Source organism: Microcebus murinus, chromosome 7, assembly GCF_040939455.1.
Source record: "Microcebus murinus isolate Inina chromosome 7, M.murinus_Inina_mat1.0, whole genome shotgun sequence".
Classification (NCBI taxonomy): Eukaryota; Metazoa; Chordata; class Mammalia; order Primates; family Cheirogaleidae; genus Microcebus; species Microcebus murinus.
This window is the reverse complement of record NC_134110.1, coordinates 4543217-4570975: the sequence shown is the minus strand read 5'-3', so window position 1 is coordinate 4570975 and position 27759 is coordinate 4543217. Positions and strand designations below refer to the sequence as shown.

The following is a 27759-nucleotide window of genomic DNA, read 5'->3' as shown; positions in this document are numbered from 1 at the left end:
AGGGGCGGGGGGGGGGGGGGCTGCAGCAGGGGCGCTGGCGGGGGGGGGGGGCGGGGGGGCCGCGGGCAGGAGACAGAGCTGCCCCAGGTGAAGGGACCGAGTGCCCAGACACCTGTAGTGGGGACGCCGGGCAAGCGCTGGTGCAGGGCCCGCCTCGCCAAGGCCCAGAGTCCCAACTGGAGGCCGCGCCGGGAGGGCTGGGTGGGCGAGAAGGGCTTCCCGCCACGACAGCTCACCGGAGGCTGAAGGAAAACACCAAAGGCAGATGCAACCTTACTGTGCTGCTTTTAATTATCAAAGTTGTAAAATGATGCATTATAAAACTTGGAGGCTACTTTATACAAATTCCACTCCTTAAATATTGTTTAACAGGGGGTCCTGGGAGTCAGGACACTGGCAGGAAGTCTGATTAGCGGCGGCGATGGTCCCATCCGCCAGGCGATGGAAACAGCGCACTGGGACCCTCTGTGCGCAGGTCGGGGGTCAGACGGGAGTCGGGGGTCAGACGGGAGTCGGGGGTCAGACGGGAGTCGGTACCGAACAGACTGGGATGTGCAGCGTCTCAGCTGAGGCGATGTACAGTAGACTTAGGAGAAATGCAACAGGACGGAGGAGAACTGATGTTCATCTTGACACGATCAAGAAAATTTTCTCCTGACACCCTATGTCCTAAAAACCACAACCACACGGAGGGGAAAAAATGGAAACACGCACAGGCTTTCAGTTCTATGCTGTGTAACTGCTAGGAAATGGCAGTAGTACGACGATCGATTGCTTGTGACAAAACCAAGTATCGAAGGAGAGTTTATTCTGAAGTGTGTGGCCCCTTCAGACGCAGAGGGCCCTGGCAGGTTTGTTACGAAGGCAGCAACGAGTGCGGGCTCAGCCGCTGAAGGGTGAGGGCCACACTGTCCTTGGCGTGTCCCTGATTCCACCCAGGCAAGGTGGGTTGTAAAATGTCCAAGACCTTTTTGCAAGAAAAGATTGGACTGAAGGGCCTAAGGACAAATTTAATTCCGTCCTAAAGCACATTGTCATCACTGTACTTCCCCAAGCAGGCCACTTCCCCTGCAAGCCTCCGCTCCCACGATGCCCTGGAGAACGCCCCGGGGCGGCAATGCCTCGTGTAGGTCTTGGGGTCTCCCGCTGTCAGGCAGGGATGCCATGCAGAGTGAACTGGGACCCCAACATGGTGATCCCCACGGGTAAGGCACTATGGGAAGCATGGATAATGCTGCAACCTCTTTTTCAAAAATTAAAACTCTTACAACATGAGCACCGCTCCCTGCTGAAGGGCGAGATCAGATTTTGGGGCCTTTGACACAGGAGCTGGCTTCTTTAGGCACTGGGGGGGGGGGCGGGTAGCATTGCAGGGAAAGGCCCTTTCACTTTAACAAAGAGCCGCCCCCCTCTGAGATCCCAAGCACAAAGGGATCTGAAAGTCTGACTGGGAACGAGGCTGCAAAGGGAGGCCAGAAGCCCCTTCCTGAGCCAGAAATCGGGCGGGGAGGACTGGCGTTTGATTTCACAATCCGGCCCTGGAGGTTGGGGCAAATGTTAAACAGGAACACTCGGCCTCCAGGGGAAGGGGGAGTGGTGCGCCGCGGGGGTGACCTGAAGGTCAGAGATAAGGCCTCTGAGGGCAGCAGCAAAGCGGGACGAGGTCTGGAAAGGCTAACCAGCCCAGATCCGGTGACAAAGACTCTTCTTGCGGTAAGGGACGGATGTGTCAGGGTCAGACCTTCGTCGTGCAGACCTGCTTCTCTGGGCGGGGGCGGTCCAGCGACGCTCGGCGGCACACCTGGGATCCCGAGAGGGCAGTGGCTGTCCACGCAAAGGTTCCGGCATCTTTCCTCTCTCCGCCGGGCTCTCCTCCCCGCCTTCGCATCGCCTAGCCCCCCGGCGTTCCGCCCCCCTCAAACACGACCGCGGGGCTCGGGCCCAGGCCTGGCCCAAGGCCGGGAGGCAGGCGGGGGAGGAGATCTGCTCAGACTGTTTCATGATAAGGGATTAATGACTAATGATGGCTCCATGAATTAGGGCTTCATTTTACTGTAAACTATTTCTTCAGCCTGGAAGAATGAATCTCTACCGAAAGCCATTTAGAGTGAGACATGGATCTGAAAGGGAAGATCTTTCGAGGTGGGGCCTGGCCCCCGCCGCCCCAGCACCGGGGGACCTCGGTTGGCGCGGGGCCGCTGTGGGCGCACTCAGAAGACAGCGTCCCCCTCCGTGCCGCGAGCGCGGCCCCGGGGAGACCGGTGCCCAGTAGAGTCGCAGTTTGGTCACCAATGTTAGAAGCGTATTAAAGTGCGTGCTTAACCATAGGCACAAGTGTTAGAAAAGCTAAAGCTCTGAGAAGATCTGGCAGGGATTGGGGATAGCTACAGATTAGACTGCCCTACAGCAGGGCAGGTTCATTCATTCATTCATTCTCATCCATCCATCCACCCATCCATCCAAGCATTCAACCCGCAGTCACGCAGCATGGACTCTGGCACACCAGAGCACGCCGCCAGGCACTTGTTGGGTACTGGGGGTTCGATGACGAATAAGGCACTGTCCCTGCTCAAGGAGCTGACAGTCTAGTGGGTGACATGACACTCCTGGTCCACAGAGAAACAGCTCTGGGGAGGGACCGGGAAGCTCAGCTGCCGGGTCTGCTCAGGGCCGGCAGCGGCTCCCTCCACCGGTCCCAGGGAGGGAGGCCTGGCCTTGTCCTTGCCCCGAGCTTGTCTGGAAGATGTCTGTGCCTGGGAGACCCCTGCGGTCCCCCCGCCCGGCCCTGCTTTCCTCCCTGGCTACCAAGAAGGAGGGGACACCGTTCTCTCTTCAGGCCCATCCGTCGCCAGGGAACCTTTCTGTGACGAGATAAGACAGTCTTCCTTTCCCTCCCGTCCGCAAGGAAAAGGTGTGGTGAAGCAGCAGAAACAAGATGACAAACCGGGAGACAAATCAGCACTCGGGTGGCCTCACGCGAGCGTGCCGTCCGACTTGTGGTCAAACGTCTCCATATTATAGTCAAGGCACCTGAGCGAGCCAGGCTCGGGCCCTCCGCTCTCTGCCCCGGGACACCCCAGCTGGTCGGCGCCCTCCAGGTCAGGCTGGAGAAGGCGTCTGCAGGTCTGGTGGCACTGCGTGACCCGAGCCCCCTACGCCGGCCCCGGCCACCCCTCCGGCCGCCCCCTCCAGGTCCCGTGTGCAGCGCTGGCAGGCCAGTGGTTCTGAGCACTGCGCAACGCCACCGAGGCCCCGGTCACGGGGAGTTTGCTATTCTCACGCGCTGGCTGTCCGCATGGCCCATAGAAAGGTGTCACGGCACGGGGACGGCGCTGGCAGCTCCGCAGCAGCCTGACGCAGCGACGCATCTTCCGGCACGGGCCTGAGAGGCAGTACGTAGCTCTGTGGTCTAGAGATCCCGCCGCGGCCGAGATGGGACCTGGCCTGAAAGCTTGGGGCTGCGGAACTGGTTGCTTCCGTGTCAGGGTAACTAAAGCCCAGGGGTGTTAGCCGGCTCCGTTCTATTCCGTTCTATTTTGGCTGTTTCAGAAAACAATTCTCCGGTTTGGTCACAGTCTGTTCACAGTCGGTCAGCTCGAAATGTCTCTTCAACAGAGGGGTCGAGCAGGCCCATGCTGGAGTCGCTTAGCATGTTGAGCCCGTCCAGGCTCAGGGGCTCGATCTGCAGCTCCTCCTCCAGCGGGAACGGGGAGTCCATGCTCAGGCTGACGTCCGGCATGCCGGCCAGCGCGCTGCTGAGGTCCTTGAACAGGCTGGTGCTCGAGTCTTCTGCAAGGAGCAGCGAGAGGAGGGGCAGTGTGATTAGGAGGTGCTAGGCCCCCGGCTACTGAGATGACGCCTGAGGCCCTCCCCACCCCCACCCCGTGCTCTCCCCGTCACCTTCCCAGCCGGGACAGTGCGCGCCAGGGACTGACCACTCACAGGCACACAGCTCCCGCCCTGGAATCTACATTGTGTTCAGTCAGCTCCACAACCATCTTACTTTGCCGTCTGTGAAAACGCAGCGAAATAGGAACGGTAAGGAAGCGGGGGGTGGCCACTCACCTGGCAGGATGGTGTTCGGGAAATTCCCACAGTTGGAATACAGGTTTGGTCTCAAATGAAACGAGTCCTGCGGTTCTCGGTGACCTTGCTGCACCAGGGGCACCTGGAAGCATCAAAGGTCACATTGTGAGGAAGGGTTTGGCTCCCAAGGAGTCAGTGGACCGTGCAATGTGCTCTCAGAGCAAACCCGGACGTGCAAACTGTCTTAGATTCCCTTCTTTCTTTCTTTTTTTTTTTTTTTAAACAGAGTCTCACTTTGTTGCCCGGGCTAGAGTGAGTGCTATGGCATCAGCCTAGCTCACAGCAACCTCAAACTCCTGGGCTCAAGCCATCCTCCTGCCTCAGCCTCCCGAGTAGCTGGGACTACAGGCATGCACCACCATGCCTGGCTAATTTTTTTCTATATATTTTTAGTTGGCCAATTAATTTCTTTCTATTTTTAGTAGAGACGGGGTCTCGCTCTTGCTCAGGCTGGTTTTGAACTCCTGACCTTGAGCGATCCTCCCATCTCTGGCCTCCCAGAGTGCTAGGATGACAGGTGTGAGCCAGCACGCCCGGCCAGATTCCCTTCTTTCTCGGACCCCAGAGTGCTCCGCTGTGTGGTGACGGGCAGGCGGATGCTGGGGTGGAGGAGGGTCCCCGAGGTGCACAGTGCGGGTGACCTTTCCCCATCCACACACAGCCCAGCCTGGGGGACACCGGTGCTCATGGTTTCCGCAGCCCCTCTGGGGCCCCAGGCATCTCTCCTCCTCGGCCTCACCAAGGCCTTTGCCAGCCGCCGTTTGGCGGAACACTTCAAAGGCTCCATCTGTAACCGAGGAGGTGATAGACTCTTTCTTTGGTTTCCAGAAGACAGACAGTGTTTTTCTGTGTGCCCTTTTCCTACTCAGAAGGGAGAAGCTCAGGTAAGCACCTGTCCATGATAAGCCTCCATGAGGACTGGTTAGAACTGGAGCCGATTTTAGGTGTTTTCCCTGAAATTAATTTTCTAAGTCATTTTTTCAAATGTCCCCAAAGAAGGAGTTTCCACCATTTTTCAGGGAAACACTGATTCTCACCTGGATCAAAATGGGCTCTTTAGAAAATGGGAAGGTAAGGACTACTGGCTCTTACCACAAGGCCCACTCAGGAAATAGGTAAGTATAACAATACTTAAGTGTAATAGCTAAGTATAATAACACCAACTATTACTATTAAGTTCTGGAAACTGCTCAACTGTTCCTTCACTCCTTAATGCACCCTAGAACTCAATCTATGCTTATTAAACACTATAAAATTTAGGACTATTAAAAATGGTCGGCCGGGCGTAGTGGCTCACGCCTGTAATCCTAGCACTTTGGGAGGCCAAGGCGGGCGGATTGCTCAAGGTCAGGAGTTCGAAACCAGCCTGAGCGAGACACCGTCTCTACCAAAAATAGAAATAAATTAATTGACCAACTAAAAATATATATACAAAAAAAAAAATTAGCCGGGCATGGTGGCGCATGCCTGTAGTCCCAGCTACTTAGGAGGCTGAGGCAGAAGGATTGCTTGAGCCCCAGAGATTGAGGTTGCTGTGAGCCAGGCTGATGCCACGGCACTCACTCTAGCCTGGGCAACAAAGTGAGACTCTGTCTCAAAAAAAAAAAAAAATGGTCAGTATTAGGGAGAAACTAAACAGCACAAGGAAGGGGCTGAATGAAGATACCCTGCGGAAGTACGCCCACCGCCCCCGAGACCAGGCTCTCCTGGGAGGCCACACAGTGCTGGGTGCCACTTTCCAACTCTGCTCCCGGGACCAGGCCCCACCCCTCCCTATGCCTCAGTTTCCTCAACATGAGCGGACATTAGTTGGCTGCTGTGGTCCCTTCCAGTGTTGATGGTTCTATAATTCTATGACGAGATTGTCATCGAGAGTCTTCTACCACTTGCCCAGACGGTTCCTCTGGGAGGCCTGACGCTAAACGAGGCAGCCCGCGCCGGCCTCGCAGGGCTCTCCTAGGAACACATCTGTTCTCCTAGGAACACATCTGAAGCCGGGGGCAGAGCGTCTGGCCTGTCTGCCTGTGGGTCCTGCACGCCGAACAGCCTGAACGCGCAGCTGATGCGCCAAGGAAGGAGAAGACGGTGGCGGTCGCCTACCTGCTGGGGAAAGGCTGGGCCCGGCCTCACGGACTGCTGGTCAAAGCCCACGTCCAGGAAGAAGTTGGTCAAAGACGAGCCCTTCAGGGAACAAGGAGGTGACCATTTAGCCTGGAACTCGGAGCAAAACAAACGTTCCCACTCTCCGACGTCCCTGCGGGGACTTACCTGGGACGGGAGGAACTGGAAGTCGGACCGGGCCTCCTGGGCGGGGGGCTGCTGGGCGGGGGGCTGCTGGGCGGGGGGCTGCTGGAGGAGAGGCTGGGGCAGCTCGGGGGGCGCGGGGTATGGCGGCGGCGGGGACACCTGGGCCTGAGCTTCCGAGGGCAGGAAGGAAAGCTGGCTTTGATCTGAGGACACCATCTACAAAACAAACAAACAAACAAACAAACAAACAAACAAACAAACAAAGGCTCTGGCTAGCTTCTGAGTTTCTAGTAGTGAGTCTTTCAGGATCAGGAAATGTCGAAGGGAGAGAGAAGCCTGAGCTCTCCCTCACCCTGGTATCTAAGCTCTGCCCAGACGCTGCTGTCTGTTCTTTCAAAGTATTTCAAATCTCACTTCCCCACAGGGCATTTCCCATTTAATGACAATTTCTATTGTCTTAAAAAAAAACAAAAAAAAACCAGCCAATTTAACCAATTTCCTCTCGGTTTTCTCCGTGAAAATCATGTTTTATTTTGTTTTTTAAGCCCACGATTTCTGGTTAAAGATGGAGGACTGAAAAAGGCACTCAGCTCTGCTGTCTCCCCAAACCCTACTAAAACGAGACACTAAAACAACATTAAACAACAATAAATGTTAACAAACCACACTAAAACAACGATAAATAACATTCAAACGATAACGAACAACACGAGGACAAAGATGATGGGAGACAAGAGAACAGCAACAGAATCTGGACAAGGGAAGCAGACGGACGGGCGGTGACCAGCCTGGCAGAGCCGAGAGCCAAACACCAAGCTGGCCGCAGGGGACCGAGAGGCCATCTGACTCCCACCAGCAAATCCCGAAAAGGCCCTGAAGCTGGGGTTGGCAGGGAGCAGGGGGATCAGGCGACAGTTTCGTGAGGGGCAGTGGCCCTGCCCTTGCCCTGGCTGTGCCTCTGTGCTGCCCGCCCTCCCTACTGCGCGCCAGGGGTCTCTGGACCTTCCCAACTCGGTTCTCAGAACGCTAGAATCCAGGCATCTGCCAAGAGGCAGGATTGGCATGGTGTCCTTTATGGAATCTGATGAGCCCAAGAGGAACCCTAAAACTTAGGACCTCAGAAGTTCCCCAAGGAAGTGACCGAGCTAGATCATTCTACAATGAAGAGCACACTCAACAAGCCCACCCACGCATGCAGCTGCCAGTCAGCTTCTCGGTGTCCTGTTCTTAAGTATGAGCAGAGCACCAATGGTCGACCACCGGGCCCTGAGGAAGGCACCTGACACAAAGGCCGGAGACCAGGGCAGACATGCAGAGAACAGAAACTCGCACAGACCCGGGTAGGAGGAGGTAGTCAGGGAAAAACAAAAGTGTAATATTTAGGCTATTAGAAAAATCTTGGCCGAGCGCGGTGGCTCACGCCTGTAATCCTGACACTCTGGGAGGCGGAGGCGGGCTGATTTCTCGAGGTCAGGAGTTCGAAACCAGCCTGAGGAAGAGCGAGACCCCGTCTCTACTATAAATAGAAAAGAAATTAACTGGCCAACTAATATATATAGAAAAAAAAATTAGTCAGGCATGGTGGCGCATGCCTGTAGTCCCAGCTACTCGGGAAGCTGAGGCAAGAGGATCGCCTGAGCCCAGGAGTGTGAGGTTGTTGTGAGCTAGGCTGATGCCATGGCACTCACTCTAGCCTGGGCAACAAAGCGAGACTCTGTCTCAAAAATAAAAAAGTAAAAATAAGAAAAATCTTTATCTGTTAGAGATCCACATTGAAATATCTGTAATATGTGTCTCTACATAAATTGTTTTAAAAGCGGGGATATGGATTAAATAAGATAATGCGGATCATTGTTGAGGCTGGATGATAGGTATAGAAGGATCCATTATATCATATTATGTTCTCTACCTTATGCAATGTGGAAAATTTCTATTATAAAGAAATAAAAAGAAATCAGAGCAAAAACTCCCACTGAAAACTTCAGAGAGACAAAAGATGATATTGCATCTGTACGATGCTATAAAAAAGGAACATTCAAAGAACCAAAAAGAACTCCTGGAAATTTAAAAATGAGAGCAGAAAGGGAAAACTCAACAGAAGGGTTGGAAGATAAAGTTGAGAAACTCTTCCAGAAAGCAGAGCAAATAAACAAAGAGGAAAAAGAGGAAAGAGAAAAAAAATAAGGATAATAGAGGAAAAGTCCAGGATATCCAACAGTAGGAATTCCAGAAAGAGGGAAAAGAGACAATGGAAGGGAAGAAATTATTGAAGAAAAAATTAAAGAAAATTTCCCAGAAATGAAGGATATCAGTGTCTAGCCAGAGGTGGGGACCTGTGGCCTTGGGGCCACAATGTGGCCTTCTGGATCCTTGAGTGCTGCCTTTTAACTGAACCCAAATTTTACAGAACAGATCCTTTTAACAAAGGGATTTGTTCTGTGAAGTTTGGATTGGGTCGAGGGGCAGCACTTGGGGATCTGGTTCCTTCAAAGGAACCCACCAAATATCCAGACTTATGCCAAGCCATTTGTTAACTTCTACAAGGAAAAAAATGTTCATTTTGTTATTTCATAGTATACTATGTGGTTCAACTCTGACTACATTTTTATGACCACAAAAACACTAAACACTGAGTATTGCTCTAGCAAGTCTTTTTTCTTTCTTTTTTTTTTTTTAATAGAGACAGAGTCTCACGATGTTGCCCAGGCTGGTCTCGAACTCCTGGCCTCAAGTGATCCTCTTGCCTCAGCCTCCCCAAATGCTGGGATTAAGGTATGAGCCACCATCCCCGGCCTCTAGCCAAGATTATTATAAATGAGGGTGGGGAGGAAATGGGTGTGTGTGTGTGTTTGTATGTGGTGGAGGTTGCAGTAGAATTGAAAGAACTAAATCCTAATCTTTGATGGTAGGATATCATTAGATAATGCCCAACACCAAAAACCTGGAACAAAATAAGCATGAAATCATATGGTTATACCAAAGAGATTAGCTAAAATGACCGAAAGCTGCCATTTCTAGGCAGTGAGAAATATTGTTAGTGGGAGAGGGGAAGACAGTTTTTATTCTACAACAAACCCTTTAGAACTATTTGACTTTTTACTTTTTTTTTTTTTTTTGAGACAGAGTCTCGCTTTGTTGCCCAGGCTAGAGTGAGTGCCGTGGCGTCAGCCTAGCTCACAGCAACCTCAGACTCCTGGGCTCAAGCGATCCTCCTGCCTCAGCCTCCCAAGTAGCTGGGACTACACGCATTCGCCACCATGCCCGGCTAATTTTTTCTATATATATATATATTAGTTGGCCAGTTAATTTCTTTTCTATTTATAGTAGAGGTGGGGTCTTGCTCTTGCTCAGGCTGGTTTCGAACTCCTGACCTCGAGCAATCCGCCTGCCTCAGCCTCCCAGAGTGCTAGGATTATAGGCGTGAGCCACCATGCCCTGCCTATTTGAGTTTTTAAACTATGTGTATGAATAACATTAATTTTTAAAATCTAAATATTAAACAAATAAAAAAATCTAAAAGGGGATACTCTCTCCCCATAGTCTCCTTAAAATGTAGCCATTAGTAGAAAGCAGGGATACTTTATAAAATAATCTTGCAAAATAAAATTAAAGGCAATCTGATAATATAAAAAAATATCATCAAAAAAAAATATGAAATGCCCTCTCACCCACCCGAAAGGGATTATGCATATAATCAAGATGCCATAGTTAGTAATTGGTAAAGAGTGACTAACAACCAAATCTTCTCACTCCTTCTGTTGTGTTCTGTCAGCTCTTCCTGGCTAAATCATTACTCATTTATGGTGAAGTGGTGAATAGTTAATGATGTTAAAATGTGTCTAGGGTGTGACCAATAGGTTAAAACACAGTCACTGATGAAGATGATAAGAGAACCACCCTGAGAGTTCAGAATAAAGACACAATCAACAAGTCCAAATACAACGTTTCAAGCCCTGCATATCTGTAACAGGCCTGTGACCTCAAAATGTATCTCTTTCTTCCAGAGACTTCTTTTAGTCCTTTCACAGAGATATAATCCTCATTACTCCTACCATTTCATGAGCAATACAAGTATTGTTTCTTAAATCCGTAGTTGCAATTAGGGAGGAGGTCTAATCCAGTACCAAAGCTCCGGGAAGGTATCGAATGTTTCCTTTGGCTTTCCCCTGTGGCTTAACGTACTTACAGAGTCTGCCTGATTCCCCACACCGATCGTGAAATCCCAGCCTGGTTTCCCTGAGCCATCGCAGACGTACCCGGATTGCATTGTCCACACCCCACCGTTCCCCCCGACCCCAAGTTTGTGAGTTATAGTGACTGAAAATTGTTCAATGTTTGCTTAAGAGCAATCAACACGGTGAATCTGCAGCTAGAAAATCATTAATGCATTCTGCATGATTCACGCTTCTGCTCTGGTTCGCGTGTGAGAGAGAGCTGACTGCACGCGACCTCTCGGACGCTCGGGGTGGCGATGCCCCCCATCCGGAACACCCAGAGGAGGAAGGCGGTCCTCACCCGCTTCAGCCCGTTTCACCGCGGCCTGTCTGTCTGTCTGTCTTACCTGGGAGGTGGCGTAGGGGTTCATCGGGCTGCTTGCAGACAGCTGTCTGCCGAAGCCTTGCTGGGCCTCGGGGCCGGGGGAGAGCGTGAGGGGGCTGACGGGGGGCTGCCTGCGCCGCGGGGCGCCGCTCAGGCTGGCGGTGGACAGAGAGGGGTTGCTCAGGGAGAACAGGCGGAGCGAGGGGTGCAGGGCGGCCGCGCCGGCCGCCGACATCTGCGGGTGGCTGTTCAGGGAGGAGGACAGCGCCGTTTTGTTGAGCGTGGCCTGGATGGAGGGGTTGCTCCGAGAACTCTGCAGGCCTGGAAGACAACAGGTTCACGAGTTACTTGTTATAATTTCAGACCCAGTCTTTCGTTTTCCAAAAATTAAAGACGACTTCCTACTATCACGTGTGCCAACGATTCAGAAGTCTCACCCGCCATGCCGGCGGCAGGGGGACAGGCACCCACGCCAACAGACACAGCACCAGCGGGAGGAGAGTGCGTCTTCCCCAAGAGCCACGCGAGCACGTGGCAACCGCGGGGCGGGCAAGACTAGGTGGGGGGAGGCCCACGTTCAGTGTGCTCAGCGCCGACCCAGGGAAAGGACCCCAGGGCTGCCCGACACACTCCGTTCAGAGCGAACACGCCTCGGTCCCAAGCCTGCTGCCTGGGCCCCTGCTGCCTTTGGAGGACATCCTCTCCCTGAGAGCCGCCGTGGCCTCGGGAGCTGCCTGGGTGGCGTCTCTACATGCCCTCGGTTCGCTAGGGAGTCCCAGGAAGGGATACGCCCTCGCCTCCCACCCCAGGGCCCCCCCTCTTTTTCTGACTCTCAGGAAAGTGTTCATCCCAGTCCAATCCAACGCAGGGCAAAGGAGGTTTTTGCTGGTGCTCTGTTTATTGGGGGAGGGGAGGGGTGAATGTCATCGTGAGCAAGGAAGTGTGGGAACGGCATTTTGACGGTGCAGGGCGCTAGGCCGCAAGCTCCGTGAGGCTGGGGACCCTGCACTGCTGATCCTTAGCAGCTGACAGGGCCAGCTTCGCTCAGTGAATCCCTCCCATGCTGCCGCCGCCGGGTGCGTCTGAACCGCGGCGCCGTGTTTGAAAGGCCCCACCCTCCTGTACCCGCCGCCGGGGTGAGCAGGACTGTGTGTTGTTTTGTGTTGATAAAAATTGTTTGTTAAAAGTTGTAGAAATGAAGAAATGACGAAACCAAGAATTTTAAGCTGGCAACAGTAGTTTTAGAAGGTAGGAAGTGATCTATGATAAAACCCTACGTCATTATGCCACCATACGACAATCTACAAAAAGATCAGAGACTCGGCTGGCTCAAATAGTAATCAGAGCTACATATCTGAGTTTAGATCTTTAAAAAACTCAGAAAGATCAGCATCACCTTTCTTTCCAAAAAAAAAAAAAGAAAAACTCAGAAAGAAAGCTTAAACATCTTTTACATATATGTGTACCACACATGTTAAGGAGCACGCAGAAACTATAAAAACTTGACACTGGTTCTGACGTGTTTGGGACAAAATGATGCTATTTTGAGGAATCTAGCCAGTGACTGAACGTGAACTTTTCAGCTTGGAGCAAAGTGTCAAAGGCTGTCCTGGGAAAGGCCAGCTTCCCCGAGACCCTTCTCCACTGACGCTTCTTTGTTTCTGTGACCTTGGACTCCTTGTTCTTTGAGAACTCACCTCAAAGGTAAATCGCTCAGACTTTGAATATAAAAAAGCCTAAAGGTTTTGAGAGTTTCCACTATGAAGCAAATCAAGCAAACTCAGCACTCAGAGACCAGCGCTTTCCCCAGAAAGAACACCCTGGATCCCACGGAACACGCTGCAGCACGCTGGATCCCGGACAGCACCGCGTGCATGGCTTGCTCGCCCACTGTTTACATTAGCTCTTCCCATACACGACTTGATTCCTAAATATCAAAACCCCAGACTCAGTGGATGAAAGACTTGCTGCTATTAAGGATAATAAAATAAAATAAAAAACCCCAAACCAAAAATAAACTTGGTTTCTGGAAACAATCATTCAAACCTAAAATTATGTTGCACAATGGCGGCGTCACTGCGATCATTAGGGACCTTTCGGGTGACCACTCTCACTTAGGTGGTGAGTTCTGATCTGAATAAACAAGCTCACTGAACCCAGAGTGGAGACCAGCAAACACTGCCTCCACCTGGACACCATTGCTGAGGTTCCCTTCCAGGTGGCACCTTCCGCGGCAGCACCCTCACGGCCAGGGCCTGCGCCGCACCACCGCGACTACGGGCACGGCACCTGCCTGGTCACAGACGAGGGCATCTTTCAGGGTTCAAGCAAACAGTCACGTTGCAACACTGGGTCTGAGGTGCGGACAATCAAAGCTGCACAGTGACACCCAAGCCACATTATGGGCAGCATTTTTTAAATACAGCTGATGCCACATACTCAAGCACTTCTGAAAATCCGAGTCAATGACTTGGAACTGTGGCTTGGTCACTCACTTTTTACATTGAATCTTCCCATGTATGACTTGATTTCTCAATGTCAAAACCCAATTTCAGTGGATGAAAGATTTGCTACTATTGAAAATAATAAAAATGACCCCCAAGACCAAAAAAACAAAAATAGAGGTGGTCTCTGAAATCAATTCTTCAATTGATTGAAGCATTGAAATATACCAATACCAGGCTTAGTTTCATCATATCCACTACAAATTTTCTAAAATTCAAAATACTCTTTTAAAATTGAGTGAAAAATTGGAAGAATCTAGAGAGATGGCTTAAATTATAAAATATCATCATATAAGAGCCGCTGACACTGGTCAGCCAACATAGAATGGATGTGTATTTCTTGACTCCCAAACCTTATCCCCCAAGCCCCCTGGGTACATGGGCTGGTGGAGACAATAAAGCATGAGGTTCAGCAGAGCTGCCCCGAACTCGTCACGCCCATCAGAAACAGAACCAGCAAAGCGCACTGTCGGCAGGGTCAGCAGACACAGGAAGGCCACTGTTGTCTCTGAGATCCAGTCACTGTCATTCAGTGACTCACTGACCAGGCCACATGGCTGGGGACCACCTATGATTAAGCCACCAGGAGACACAGCCAAGGCCCTTCCTAAACGGGAGATACTTACCAGGGGAGCTTCTTATCCCCAGGTGGGTCATAGCAGCCGGGAGGTTGCGCACGCTGTTCCCCACGCTCATGCTGCCGAAGCCGTGGTCACTGGCGTCCAGGGAGGCCGGCAGGGGCGCCGAGTAGTGGAGGTTGGTTAGATCTGGCAATGACCCTCCAGTGTTCAGGGTCCCCAGAAAGGGCGAGAGGCCTATGTTTTGACCATTGTGTGGAAAAGCACTGAAAAAAGAATGATACATATTACTTTTTTTTTTTTTTTTTAAGATAGAGTCTTACTCTGTCGCCCTAGCTAGAGTGCAGTAGTGTCATCGTAGCTCAAACTCCTGAGCTCAAGCGATCCTCCTGCCTCAGCCTCCTGAGAAGCTGGGACTACAGGTGTGCGCCACTACATCTGGCTGATTTTTCTATCGTTAGTAGAGATGGGGGTCTCACTTTTGCTCAGGCTGGTCTCGAATTCCTGAGCTCAAGCAATCCTCCCGCCTCAGCCTCCCAGACTGCCAGGATTACAGGTGTGAGCCACTACAACTGGCCTCTTTTTTTTTTTAAAGGTATAATTTTTTATAAGAATTTTTTTGTAGAGATGGGGGTCTCACTATGTTGCCTACGCTGGTCTTAAACTCCTGGCCTCAAGTGATCCTCCCGCCTCAGCCTCCCAAAGTGTTGGGATTACAGGCCTGAGCCACAGCACCCAGCCTTGTATTACTGTCTACAATGCATTTGGCTGTTGGGCAACAGGGCATGTCTGATATCTTTTCCTTGTCAAATAAGAGCAGTGGATATCAAAGATCAAAGTCCTAGTGTAGACTTTCTCTCATTCTGGGAGCACGGATCCTTGAGGGGTAGAGAACCTGTGGCCTTGGGGCCACATGTGGCCTTCTGAATCCTTGAGTACAGCCTTTTGGCTGGATCCAAATTTTATAGAACAAATCCTTTTACTGAAGTGATTTACAATTTTATTTATATTTTATAAAATGTGAGGCACTGCTTTATATGTATACAGCTCTTTTGGCTAGATTTCTAAATTATCTTTCCTACCAGAGAAAGTATCTCTGGGTAACTAGCTACCTTCTAATACGTATGTTTTAAATTACAGGCTTCATAAACTTTAAAGGGAGAAAGAGATGTTGCCATTCATCTATCAAAGTCTGGTGGCTGCCACTGTCTGCCAGGCACTGGGCTACGTGCTGGGGACACACCGATGACAAGCGAGGTGTGTCTGTGGTCAGGCCTGTGCCGAAAATTTGCAGGCCTGGGGCAAGAGCACAAAAGGAGGCCTGCGTACCATCTGTTTCAATTTCTGAAAGTTACAAATCGAATGAACAAACCCTTAAATGAACTTTGTTCTATGTTTCCGTCTTGACAAGTTATACCTTCATAACAGCCTGTGCGGCCAGACTTAAATGTAGAATTCTCAGCCTTCGTGGAGTTCTGCACTGGAACACGCGGGGAGAGGCGGCCAGTCCTCGGTGCCCACCGCGGCCCCCCGCAGCCCTGCCACGCACCACAGTGCGCCCACGTGGCTACCCCAGCCTGTCCTCTCCCCGCCTGCTCGCCCGCCACCCCTCAGGCCTAAGGGGTGTACGCTGGTGGAACGTCCCCATGGTCCCTTAGACTCCTGACTCTGTGGGAGTGAAGCCCTCCAAAGGGAGGGTCCGGAGAGGGACTCCTAGCCCAGGACCCTGTTCGTGGAGTTCTCAGCTGGGAGGGGGACAGACAGGAAGGCAAGCCACCAAGGGACAGCAGGAAGCGTGCGGTGCCAGCTCCGGTGAGGGCGGGTATAACCAGAGGTACATGACACAGGGGGCACAAAAGCAGGAGTTGTCGACGTCAGGATAGGTGGCGGAGGGGAAGGCTTTGCTAAGGACGTGACACAGTGTGCTCGTGGAACTGCAAGAGGCTTGGCATGGCGAGGGGTCAGGGCAGAGTGTGGGGACGGACGGGAGGAGAGCAGATGAAGTGGGAGAGGCGGGCGAGTGAGAAGACAAGAGGGAGGTGACGTACTGTGCTTAGGAGTCTGGATCAGGGCCTGCAGGAAAGAGGGGGCCCAGGTTAAGCTAGAGAATGCCACTCTAGAAATGCCACTCTAGAATGGTTACCGTGTGAAGGATGGCGTAAGGGAGCAGAGAGAGGGGCAGGGAGGAGCCACGAGAAGGGCCACCTGCAGAGGTCCAGGGGTGGGCTGGGAAAAGAACAGGGAGGTGGAGGAGAGGAGAATAGTTAGAGAAGGTGCCACCAGTCAGGAGCAGGGGACGGTATTGAACTTGATTAAGGACAGGTCACTCAATACAGCACGTGACAGTAGAGCACCTCCTGGGGCCAGCCCCTGGCACTGGCGCCTCCAAGAGACTCAGACAAAGCAGGAGACAACTTGCAGTATGATACAGTTCGGCAGCGCAGGGACAGGGCGTAGGGTGCACAGTGCGGAGGGAATGACCAGCAGACGGAAGAGCTTCCTGGAGGACATCTGAGCGGAGTCTGAAGGTTAATAACGACTTCGGGTGATCCGGGCAGGGAGAGCATTTCAAGCAGACGGACGTCACGGCACGGGCAGAAGCAGGGCGGCACGGGACCACACAGCGGGCCCCAGGAACCGCCAGGACTCGTGTGCCGCAGGAGGTCAAGTGCAGGAGGGCTGGGCAGGGACGGGAGATGGGCCGGAACCGGCGAGCTCATGACGACGAGCCAGCCGACGCGGAGAGCAGGGAAGATGGACAGCGCGGTGACACCCTCAGGGGAGGAAACGCGGGGAGCACGGAGCGGAGCCTGGAGGCAGAGGGGTGAACTTGATGCGCTGAACGGTCCAACGGGAGACCAGGAGAGAGCGGGAGGGAGGCGGCGTGGACTCTGGGGATACGGAAGGGAGGACTCAGGGATGGCTCCTGGGCTCCTGGCGCAGGGACAGGCGGGGCCACCCTAAGACGGGAAACGCGGAAGGCGCAGGAGCAGACGGGGAACGAGGGCAGGGGTGTGGACACGCAGCAGGGACGCCTCTCTGACGTGGAGCAGGTAACTGACCCCTCAGGGCAGCTCCCTGGGACACGGAGGTGGACGCCAGGCCACACAGGGCCACGGAGTGGGCAGGCGGTAAGGGGGACCTGAGTAAACGCGCTTTCAAAGAGTGTGGCTGAGAATTCTGGAAACGAGAGGGAAAGATAAGCAGTGGACGGCGGTGGGGGCGGGGGGAAGGAGGTGAGCAGCGCCCAGCGCACAGAGCAAGAATGGCAAGGTGACGTGACCGCTGTGAACAGCAACATCCACACCAGCTGCCCTGCAGTGAGCGGTCACCTTCCAAATACGGCTACGACCCACCGGAGCCGGCACTGGACCTGAGACGAGGCCGGTGATGTTCCCCCTGTGTTCCAACCCTCCCGTGACCCCGATCTCCGAGTCAGGTCCAAGCTAGCCCAGCTTCCCGCGCCCCAGGCCCGCTCCTCCTCCGGGTCTGGCGCCTGCCGTTCCCGCGCTGGAACCCCTGCCCCCCGCTTCAGCGCTCATCAGCAAGGCCTTCCCGGCACCCACAGCGCCCGCCTCCTTGCTCGGCTCTCTTTTTCGTTACTGCATTTGCCAACACCTGGCACACAGCACAGTGCTCTGCTTGTTTGGCTTCGCCCATTTTGCTCCACCAGAGCATCAACTGCTTGAAAGCAGAGACTTGATCTGTTTTGTTCGCTGTTCTACCTGGTGCCTACAATTAGGGGGTCCATTAATATTTGCATGACTAGGAGTCACCGAGTGGAATTCTACCTCTCACATAAGAGCAAGAAAGCAACTTTCTTTACCTAAGAAACATAGCTTCCAAACTCTCTGGGGTTAAGGCACTGCAACCCATGTCTATACCACAGGCCTTCAGAGCCCGGAGGTTTTCTGAGGGTTGAGCCAAAATTGGTTCTTGAGGAAAATCCTGACCCTGTCCATTCGCATGTCTTGCACCCCTGGGTGGGGGCCTTCTGTCTGGCCCTGGGTCCCGGCAGGCTTTCCGACTTTCTGAAGAGAAGGTCAAGCCTCAGCCCAGCAGGCTGCTAATTACATGAGTTTATATTTAACCACCCAAAAAGCAGGTCTGAGCTCCAGGTACCCGGCAGGGAGTGCCTGAACGCATCGCTGTGAAATGCTCACAGGAAGCTTTGTTGGGGGAAGACGTTGAGGGACTGCGAGAAGTAGCTTTAGTTCACCCGCAGACCCTCTACAATGATGGGTGCCCATTCAAGGGTCCCATTTTCAAGCCACATTATTTTGGCCTTGGGCAGACTCTGCGGTTTCTGAATTGCTCTGGTTCCACGCCACGGGACCGCGCGGAGACGCTGTGATAAACAGCGCCACGCGGCTCTCCGGGTGCCGTCTCGGGACGCTGCCCGTCAAGTCTGGGGGTCCTCCCTGTGGTGACCCGCGGCACACAGCTCTTCCAGCCAGTCCCAGCGCCCCTCGGCCGCTGTTTGTGAACCACCTGCTGCCTGGGCCTTCGTCACCTGCCATCTCCTCCTCCTCCCCAGACTCAACTTCCTCATAAACTTTTTTTACCATTTTATATATTGTACATACTTTTGTAAGCTGTCTCAAATCTTTTTAGGGAGTAAAGTTGTATACTATTAAATCCACTAACTAATTAACAGTTTCACAGAAACTTTTTTTTTTTTTTTTTAAGACAGAGTCTTGCTTTGTTGCCCAGGCTAGAGTGAGTGCCGTGGGGTCAGCCTGGCTCACAGCAACCTCAAACTCCTGGGCTCAAGCGATCCTCCTGCCTCAGCCTCCCGAGTAGCTGGGACTACAGGCATGCGCCACCATGCCCGGCTAATTTTATATATATATACTAGTTGGCCAATTAATTTCTTTCTATTTATAGTAGAGACAGGGTCTCGCTTCTGCTCAGACTGGTTTCGAACTCCTGACCTTGAGCAATCCGCCCGCCTCGGCCTCCCAGAGTGCTAGGATTACAGGCGTGAGCCACCGCGCCTGGCCTTATAGAAACTTTTGATATTGTGAACTTTCTTATTTATTCATCTTCCATTTATATGTTTTTTAAAAATGGTGGCAAAATATCACACGCCGTAAACTTTATCACTGTACCATTTTTAAGTGCACAGTTCAGTGACATTAAGTATATTTATAGAAACTCTCTTAACGAACTTCTGTGTAAGCCAGTTTCCAGGTTAACTGATGCTTTGCTTTGTGTCCGGCCAACCTGCCACGCGCTGGCCAGGTCTGCCGCGGGCTCGGGCCGGGGCTCCTCCCGACGCCCGCACACGCCTGCCTCTGCCCGGCCAGTCATATTTACATCAGTTTATTTGTTATTGCGGTTCTGTAACTTAATTACCCCAAACCCGTGAAATGTGAGTATCAAAAGGGAGCAGTTTTTATGAAAATGCAGTTGACTTTCAATTTATACGTAGCAAGTTACGTTTTTCAGAGTTCTGTGACAATGCGGAAGATGTTTGGGAAGACCTCAGGACGGTCCCTGAACCGCGGACAGAAAGGACGTTACTCACTTGCCACCTCCGACATCGCAGGATCGAGGGCGCCCGGACAGGGACTGGATCTGGGAAGAGACAACAGAAGCCGGGCTTACTCACCGTAAAGCCAAATTCAAGTTTTTTATTTTTATTTTATTTTATTTATTTATTTATTTATTTTTGAGACAGAGTTTTACTCTGTTGCCCAGGCTAGAGTGAGTGCCGTGGCGTCAGCCTAGCTCACAGCAACCTCAAACTCCTGGGCTCAAGCGATCCTGCTGCCTCAGCCTCCTGAGTAGCTGGGACTGTAGGCATGAGCCACCATGCCCGGCTAATTTTTTCTATATATATATTAGTTGGCCAATTAATTTGTTTCTGTTTTTGGTAGAGACAGGGTCTCATTCTTGCTCAGGCTGGTCTCAAACTCCCGAGCTCAAGCAATCCTCTCACCTCAGCCTCTCAAAGTGCTAGGATGACAGGCGTGAGCCACTGTGCCGGCCATTTTTTTTTTTTTTCACTCTTTTAGAGATAGGGTCTTGGTATGTTGCCAGGCTGGTAAGGGCTGGTAAGCCCATCATTAAGAGCTGGAACAGAATAACTGTTTTCTCTCAAAGTCGACATAGCTTCCCTACGGGAAGAGAGGCCACATCAAGTACCCTGAGACCTCCCTCCCTTCCACGTGGGGGAGATGTACAGAGAGCCTGGGGGGAGGTCAGCTGGCACGAGTCTTGATACAAATACTCAAAGGCTCACAGAAATCGCAGTTAAACAGATGACTGTTTACTGATTCTTGGAGGACTCAGATCAAATGCCCTTGATTTTAAAAGGGTTATCTGGTATATCAGTAATTCTGAACAGAAGCTGGAGGCTGGCAGAAAAGTGTTGGCTACAAAACAGAAAAATCTGCTTATGACTCGTAATCAGGTTTTAGAGCTTTTGGCAGTATGAACAAGATATGGGGGGCTTAACGGATTTTTTGAATGAGTGAATTCATATGAGAATTAGGAAGTCAAGAGATCACTGTAAGGTTTCATCGGCACAACTGCAATAATTTTTACTTGAAACATCATTTCCTAGTATTTTCTTTCTATCTCTGTGCCCAAATTTTCTTCTCCCCCCCCCCGCCCCAATTCCTCTTGTTTTCACCTCTGCAAGATTTTTCAGGGACCTCTGAAGTGCAAACATTCAGCGACAACAAACAGTTGAGTGCTGTTCACCCACCTCCTTGGTCTCCCACAGCTGTTTTGGCAGTGGCTTTGGAACATTCAACAGATTCTCTTCTTTCAACGGGCCAGGGAAAGACGCTACTAAAGGGAGAAAAAAAAAGGCAGCACATTCATTGTGTTACAAGGCAGCCATCCCACCAACCTTTGGCCAAACAACCTATCTTTGTAAAAAAAAAAAAAAAAAAAAAAAGATTTATTTAACAAATAAAATGATTTATTTATGGACTGTCTCCTAGGGAGGGCAATTTGCACATGACTCTAGGGGATGCAGAGATAAGTGAGACATGGGTTCAAGCTTTGAGGAATTGACAGTCTAGCCGGGGATGAGAGCAACACGGGAATAGCCACTGCTGAAGGGCGAAACCAGCGGGAGCCCAAGAGAGCCGAAGGAATGGAACTGCGGATGCCCACAGGAGGCAGCAGGAAGGCTCTGGGCTGGCCCTGAAAGAAGCGCTCTAGGGACACAGGAGAAGGGCGTTCCGACAGAGGGGAAGGTACGAAAAAAGGCCCAGAGAGAAAGGAAGTGGCGGACAACTACGGAGTAGAGCAACTCTTTTCAACTGGGGTGCAGGCTGAGCAAAGGGGAGGGGTGGAGGAGGTACAACGCGGGAGGTGGAGGCCAGGTCAGGGAGGGCTGCGAGCTTGGCACGGGAGAGAATGGGAGAGGAGGGGTGAGCAGAGACGGCCAAAATGATGTCGGGAAGATGAAATAAGGGAAGTAAGGAAGGGAGAAGAGGGCTAGCACACGGAAGACAAGGTGGCGGTGAAGCTACTCAGTGATGAGCGGGGAGTAGGGGACAAAGAGGAATCGATGGCCCAGAGGAAGTGAGGCCAGGCAGCCGACCGGGACTCCTACTGGCTCTTGAATGCCGGAAAACAACCTGGCTTTGTATGAAGGGACTGTTCAAGGGTTTTCTGCTTGAGCACTCTCAGTCATACCAGGTAGAACAAGAATGCTGAGTCACAAAACAAGTGAAAGCAAGGGCCAGCCGACAGGAATGAAGCGATCCGAAGTCAGGAAGGGGGTTCAACATTACAGACACTGGTGACTACCAGAACTAGGAACGCTGTTGGGTTCCAGTGACCACATGAGCTCCACTGTGACTGTCATGACTGTCCTGTCTTAGCCCCACCCAGAATGGCACGGGGACCAAAGGATAATGGACCCCAGAAAGAAGTCACTTAAAACAGGGCCCCAAATTTCAGAGTAAATTCTGAGAAAGGAGTTTGAAACAAAACATCTAAAATCAGTTTATTTTATCTTCCACTTAATAAAACTTAAGATATAAACCAAGGAGGTTAAAGACCTCTACAAGAACTATAAAACACTGATGAAAGAAATCATAGATGACACAAATGGAAAAACATCTCAAGCTCATGGATTGTATTAATAGAATCACCACTGTTAAAATGTCCATACTGCCCAAAGTGATTTACAGATTCAACACAATCCCCATTAAAATACCAATGTCACATTTCACAGATCTAGAAAAAACAATTCTATGCTTCATTTGGAACCAAAAAATAGTGCAAACAGCCAAAGCAAATCTTAAGTAAAAAGAACAAATCTGTAGGTATCACATTACCAGACTTGAAATTATATTCAAGGCTATAGTAACCAATATAGCATGGTACGGTATAAAAGTAGAACATAGACCAATGGAACAAAATAGAAAACCCAGAAATAAAACCATCTATCTACAACCAACTGATCTTTGACAAAGCAAACAACAACATACTCAGGGGAAAGGAAGCCCTATTCAATAAATGGTGCTGGGAAAACTGGATAGCCACATGCAGAAGAAAGAAACAGGACTCTGATCTCTTGCCATATACACAAATTAATTTAAGATGGATAAAAGACTTAAATGTAAGGTATGAAAATAAAAATTCTAGAAGAAAACATAAGAAAGACCCTTCTAGACATCATCCTAGGCAAATAATTTATCACTAAGATCCCAAAGACAAATACAGAAACGACAAAAATAAATAAATAGAACTTGATTAAATTAAAAACCTTCTGCACAGCAAAGGAAATATCAACAGAGTAAATAGACAACCTACAGAATGAGAGAAAATATCCACAAACTGTATATCCAATAAGCGGTTAATATCTAGACTCTCCAAAGAACTCAAACAAATCAGCAAGAAAAAACCAAATCACCCCATTAAAAAGAGGGCAAAAGACATGAACAGAAGTTTTTCAAAAGAAGATAGAAAAATGGCCAAGAAACATGAAAAAATGCTCAACATCACTAATCATCAGGGAAATGCGAAACTACAATGAGATACCACCTTAATCCTCTCAGGATGGCCGTGATTACAAAGTCAGAAAACAACAGATGATTGCATGGATGCAGAGAGAAAAGAACACTTATACACTGTTGGCAGGACTGCAAATTAGTACAACCTTTATGGACAACAGTATGGAGATTCCTCAAATAAATAAATGTAGACTTAGTGTTTTACCCAGCAACTCCACTATGGGCTACCTACCCAAAGGCAAATAAGTCATTTTATCAAAAAGACACGTGCATTTGAATGTTTATTGCAGCACAATGCACAATTGCAAAGACGTGGAATCAACCCAAGTGCCCACCGATTCATGAGTGGATTATGAAAATGTGGTATACATATACCATGGAGTACTACTCAGCCATAGAACGGAATGAAATAAGGTCTTTTGCAGCAACTTGGATGGAACTGGAGACCATTATCCTAAGTGAAGTATCCCAGGAATGGAAGAATAAACACCACATGTGCTCTCTAGTAACTGGGAGCTAATTGATGGGCACACACAGGCACAAAGAGATGTAAAGGTCACTGGAAATCAAGAAGAAGGGAGGGGAGAAAGAGGAGGGGTAAAAAACTTACTTATTGGGTGCACTATTTGAGTGATGGGAATACTATTATAAAAACCCCAACTTAAGCATTAGAAAAGGTATCCATGTAACAAAAACATGTGTACCCCTTAATCTTTTGAAAAAATAACTTAGGATATAACTGCAACGTGGACTCCTAAAATGGGTCAAATATGGATGGGGGTTGATCTCTCCAACGGCGTGGCAGGAGCATGCATGATACAACACTCTTCACAGTTGCCCTGGCCAGCACCATCGTGACGGCGGTCATTTCTGCTAACAGAGTCCAGGCTTTATCAGTGCTCCCGGGTCTCTCTCTCTCTCTCTCTTTTTTTTTTTTTAATTTTTCTTTCAATTTTTAAAATTTTTTCTATGTTTTTCATTTGCTAATGGCATGTCTGTGGATCGGGTGTCTCTCTTAATCCTGATATTCAAACCACTTTTTTGAAGAGCTTATTTTGTCAATATTCTCATAGACTTTCTTTTCTTCAAATGTTACCCTGTCTAATCACTGATATAAACTGCCTCAGAAATGTAAGCTCCACGAGGGCAGAGGCTTTGTTCGATTCTCTGCTGGGGAGTGCTTGAAATAGTGCCTGGTAAATGCTGACCCTACAGCTGACTGTCAAAGAAACGGAGGACAAGAAAAAACAGGCTCTGAGAGCCTTTATAAACTAGTACAAATGGGACATCAAGAATGAAAAATTGCTCTGAAAGGTGCTGCTGGGTGCCAGGGTAAGTTTTAAGGGCTGGGTAAGGTGGCTTCACAACCCCAGGCTGCCTGTCAACAGAGGCTGATGACAGGAATATGGGTGGGGCAGACTCCAGTGCCTGAATGCGGACAGTTTTCCGTTGTTTTCAGTCTCTTTTCATATCCAAGATTTGTTGGGAATTCTTCAAAGAATTCATTGGGGAATGCAAACAACCTCGAAGCCACTTCTTTATTTCTGTTCTAATGGAGTAGATGTTTCTTGATGTTTTAACTTTTCATGATTTTATCCATGGCCTATCATGGCTTGCCCAGAAAAGGAGTGTGCAGGATGACAACAGAGAATTGTGCTTCTGTTGCCAGATGCTCCTCGTTTGTCGTATCCCCCGTGAGTCTTATCTTTGTGACTTATAAACCTAATTTAGTTGTTCATTTTCGGATTTTGAAAATTAAATTCCAGACATATAAATATTTAGAGAAAAGAAAACAGTGCCTGGTACTGAATGAATAAAATGAACTGTGTTAGACCCTCATTTGTCAATGGCTTTGTCATTTCCACAGAACTGCAATACGATCTTAATTGGCTTCACGAAACAGCATCTTCGGCAAGATGTGCAATTTCATTTTGCAACAATTTGCATTCTCCTTGCATTGTTTATGTCTGACAATTACTGACTAACAAGGACTTTCTAAATGGGCAGACACAGTGTTGAGGAGGGAAGGATATTGGAATAACTAATTGCTTAAACGATCGATTCATTCACATTTTCATGTGGTTACAACGTTTGCTTCCTTGAACAGCCTTGTGACCATGGGGCTTGTGGGGACTTGGATAACAAGGAACCTTTGTAATGTGATCACACATTTCCTTTCTCATGGCCTTGATCATGGCTAGCCTCCATTTTCTAGAGGCTCTCTAAAGAGTAAGCCAATCAGCAGTTGTCAGCATTTTGGGGGTGCCTGGAAACATGAATATTAACTAGTTAAGGTATTGAAAGGTGATGTACACCGTCGTCAGCATCCCATTCCAAAACAGGCAGGTAAAGCCGATTCATACCTTCCCCGTGTCCATCATTCTCACCGTCACAGAAACCTGGTGGGAAAGGAAAAAACACTGTTACGTCGTGCTCTCGTTTTCATTTATTCATGAATTAGTAACTCTTTCTGACTTAAAATAGAATTTTGAACATTCTAAGGCAGCTTTGATACGATGATGTTCATTCAAGGTGCCCCAGCATTTGCAGTACAAATAGATGTAGCTAATTTGAGTCTACAGTTGGTTCCTATCTACTTTTCTTTTCCTCTAAAATTGTCTCCTTGTGTCAGTCTTAAATTTTCTTACTATCTCTGTCCTGAGAGAAAAACAATTTTTACAAAGTCTGGGCACCTCTGTTCAAATCAAAAAAGTAAAGAAGTATAGATGGGAACACTCCTACAAATGCTGCATCATGAACTCCAGAAGTCCACACATCCCTGTTTGACACTTACTATTGGTGTCTCCAGGAACAAACTAGAAGCTCCATGCTTCAATCCTATGAGTTCTCTCAAAAAAAAAAAAAAAAAAATAGAAGCTCCATGCTGTATGTTGTTTTATATATATACACACACATACACACATATATATGCATATATATATGTATATATATATATATTTCTTGCACAGTCAAGTTATTTTAAGAAGTAAATATATCTGGAGTCTGAGTCAATTTAAAGGGTATATTCATAAAGTTTTTAAAATTTGACTTAGAATAAGTTCTAGCTGAGTGAAGTACTTTTTATCCATAAATTATACTGCAGATGACAAAGTATAGTGTTTCCTATTATTGCTCTGGGCTAAAACTAAAGAACTGTGCCAAGAATGTAATATCTTACCATTCCCTTTGGAGCAATCGAATATAACAAATAAGTTTTCAGTATAGAATCCGGACAAATTTTTAAGGTCTAAGCCTTTAACTATAGCTTGCTTAAAGTTTAGATAAGTTTCTGGCTAAGGTGAACCTACAAGTTAACCTGATTAGTCTATAAAATTTAAATAGAATGTCTAATAACCATTCATTAAACATATATTTATTAAGATCCTGCACTAAGTGCTAGCCTGGGCCAGGTGAGAAGACAGAATATGACAGGAGCAACAAAATCTTAGTGGAGCCAGGAGCACTAAGAGGTCACTCAATTAGGCACAGTCCCAAAGCATTTCTCACAAGCCCATGGATACAGAATCTAAGTTAGTTATTGAAAACTTAACTTTAGTGCACATATAGACTACTTGGGTGAGCTTGTTAAGATGTAGACTATGGGGGCCAATGATCAAAGATTTTGATTCAGAAGGTGTGAGAATTGACCAAGGAATCTACATTTTGAATCCTCATCTCAAGGGACTATTGCAGATGGCCCTTGGCCCACTCTTGGGGAGACCTGGATTAGGCTGCAGCTTTCTCAGTGACTGGACAGGAGGACATGAGAAAGTAAGGTGCGGGGAGAGAAAAGGTGGGTTCTGCAACCAGCACTGTCCAAGGAAGAGGAAAGAAGCTTCCGATTTACATTGTGGCTTTCCTGGGACCATCCTATTGGGAAAAGGCAGGGAACTTGACTATTCTCACCACTAAAAAGTGATTATCTTGGCCGGGCGCGGTGGCTCACGCCTATAATCCTAGCACTCTGGGAGGCCGAGGCAGGCGGACTATTCAAGGTCAGGAGTTCGAAACCAGCCTGAGCAAGAGCGAGACCCCGTCTCTACTATAAATAGAAAGAAATTAATTGGCCAACTAAAAATACATACAAAAAATTAGCCGGGCATGGTGGCGCATGCCTGTAGTCCCAGCTACTCGGGAGGCTGAGGCAAGAGGATCGCTTGAGCCCAGGAGTTTGAGGTTGCTGTGAGTTAGACTGACACCACGGCACTCACTATAGCCTGGGCAACAAAGTGAGACTTTGTCTCAAAAAAAAAAGTGATTATCTTATTAAAAATTAAAAACTAAGTTCTATATAGCAGTCTGGTATGGTATGGCAAAGCATCTCTCTGTCCGTCATGAAGACCCCAGTCACTCTAGGTGCAATTGTTACGGCTGACCTGTCCCTGGAACATGAAGACTCAACTGGGGGCTATCATGTGAAACCACCTAGGTGGCCAGCAGATGCCCTACATGATATCCCATTAGTGCCACTCCCTCCTCCCCATCAGACTGGAAGGGTAGGAAGGCTTCATGGAGGAGATGGCACCTGAGTTGGGCGTTGAAGGGTAATGGTAAAATGATAACAGCAGCCAACGTTACTGTTAGCTTCCTACGTGCCGGGTGCTTTACACCGACGATCTCACGTAGCCCTCACCGTACTGCTGTGAGGCGGGTGCTGCCATCCGCAAGATCAGACAGCGAGTATGTCCTGGGACCCGAATTCTGGCCATGGGCCTGCAGAATGGCCATGTCCCTGAGCAACTGGCTGTACCTGGGAGGATCTAGACACCTGGAAGTGAGGCTGAAGGGGATGCCCCAGTGCAGGACAGGGGGAGAAGGAAG

The 27759-nt window shown here is 49.4% G+C and overlaps 1 protein-coding gene across 1 annotated transcript in view; it reads right to left on the bottom strand.

Annotated features, from left to right (window-relative positions):
* Window positions 1–268: 268 nt before the first annotated feature.
* The window catches only part of CRTC3 (CREB regulated transcription coactivator 3), a 97934-nt gene continuing 70443 nt past the window's right edge, over window positions 269–27759 (bottom strand). The window contains exons 7-15 of the mRNA XM_020289107.2: window positions 25302–25337; window positions 20670–20755; window positions 19485–19534; window positions 14003–14220; window positions 10895–11193; window positions 6355–6549; window positions 6187–6267; window positions 4066–4168; window positions 269–3789 (exon numbers count right to left, since the gene is read on the bottom strand). Coding sequence (XP_020144696.2) covers window positions 3581–3789; window positions 4066–4168; window positions 6187–6267; window positions 6355–6549; window positions 10895–11193; window positions 14003–14220; window positions 19485–19534; window positions 20670–20755; window positions 25302–25337 — 1277 coding nt within the window. The 3' untranslated portion in view covers window positions 269–3580. The remainder of the gene's footprint in view (window positions 3790–4065; window positions 4169–6186; window positions 6268–6354; window positions 6550–10894; window positions 11194–14002; window positions 14221–19484; window positions 19535–20669; window positions 20756–25301; window positions 25338–27759) is intronic.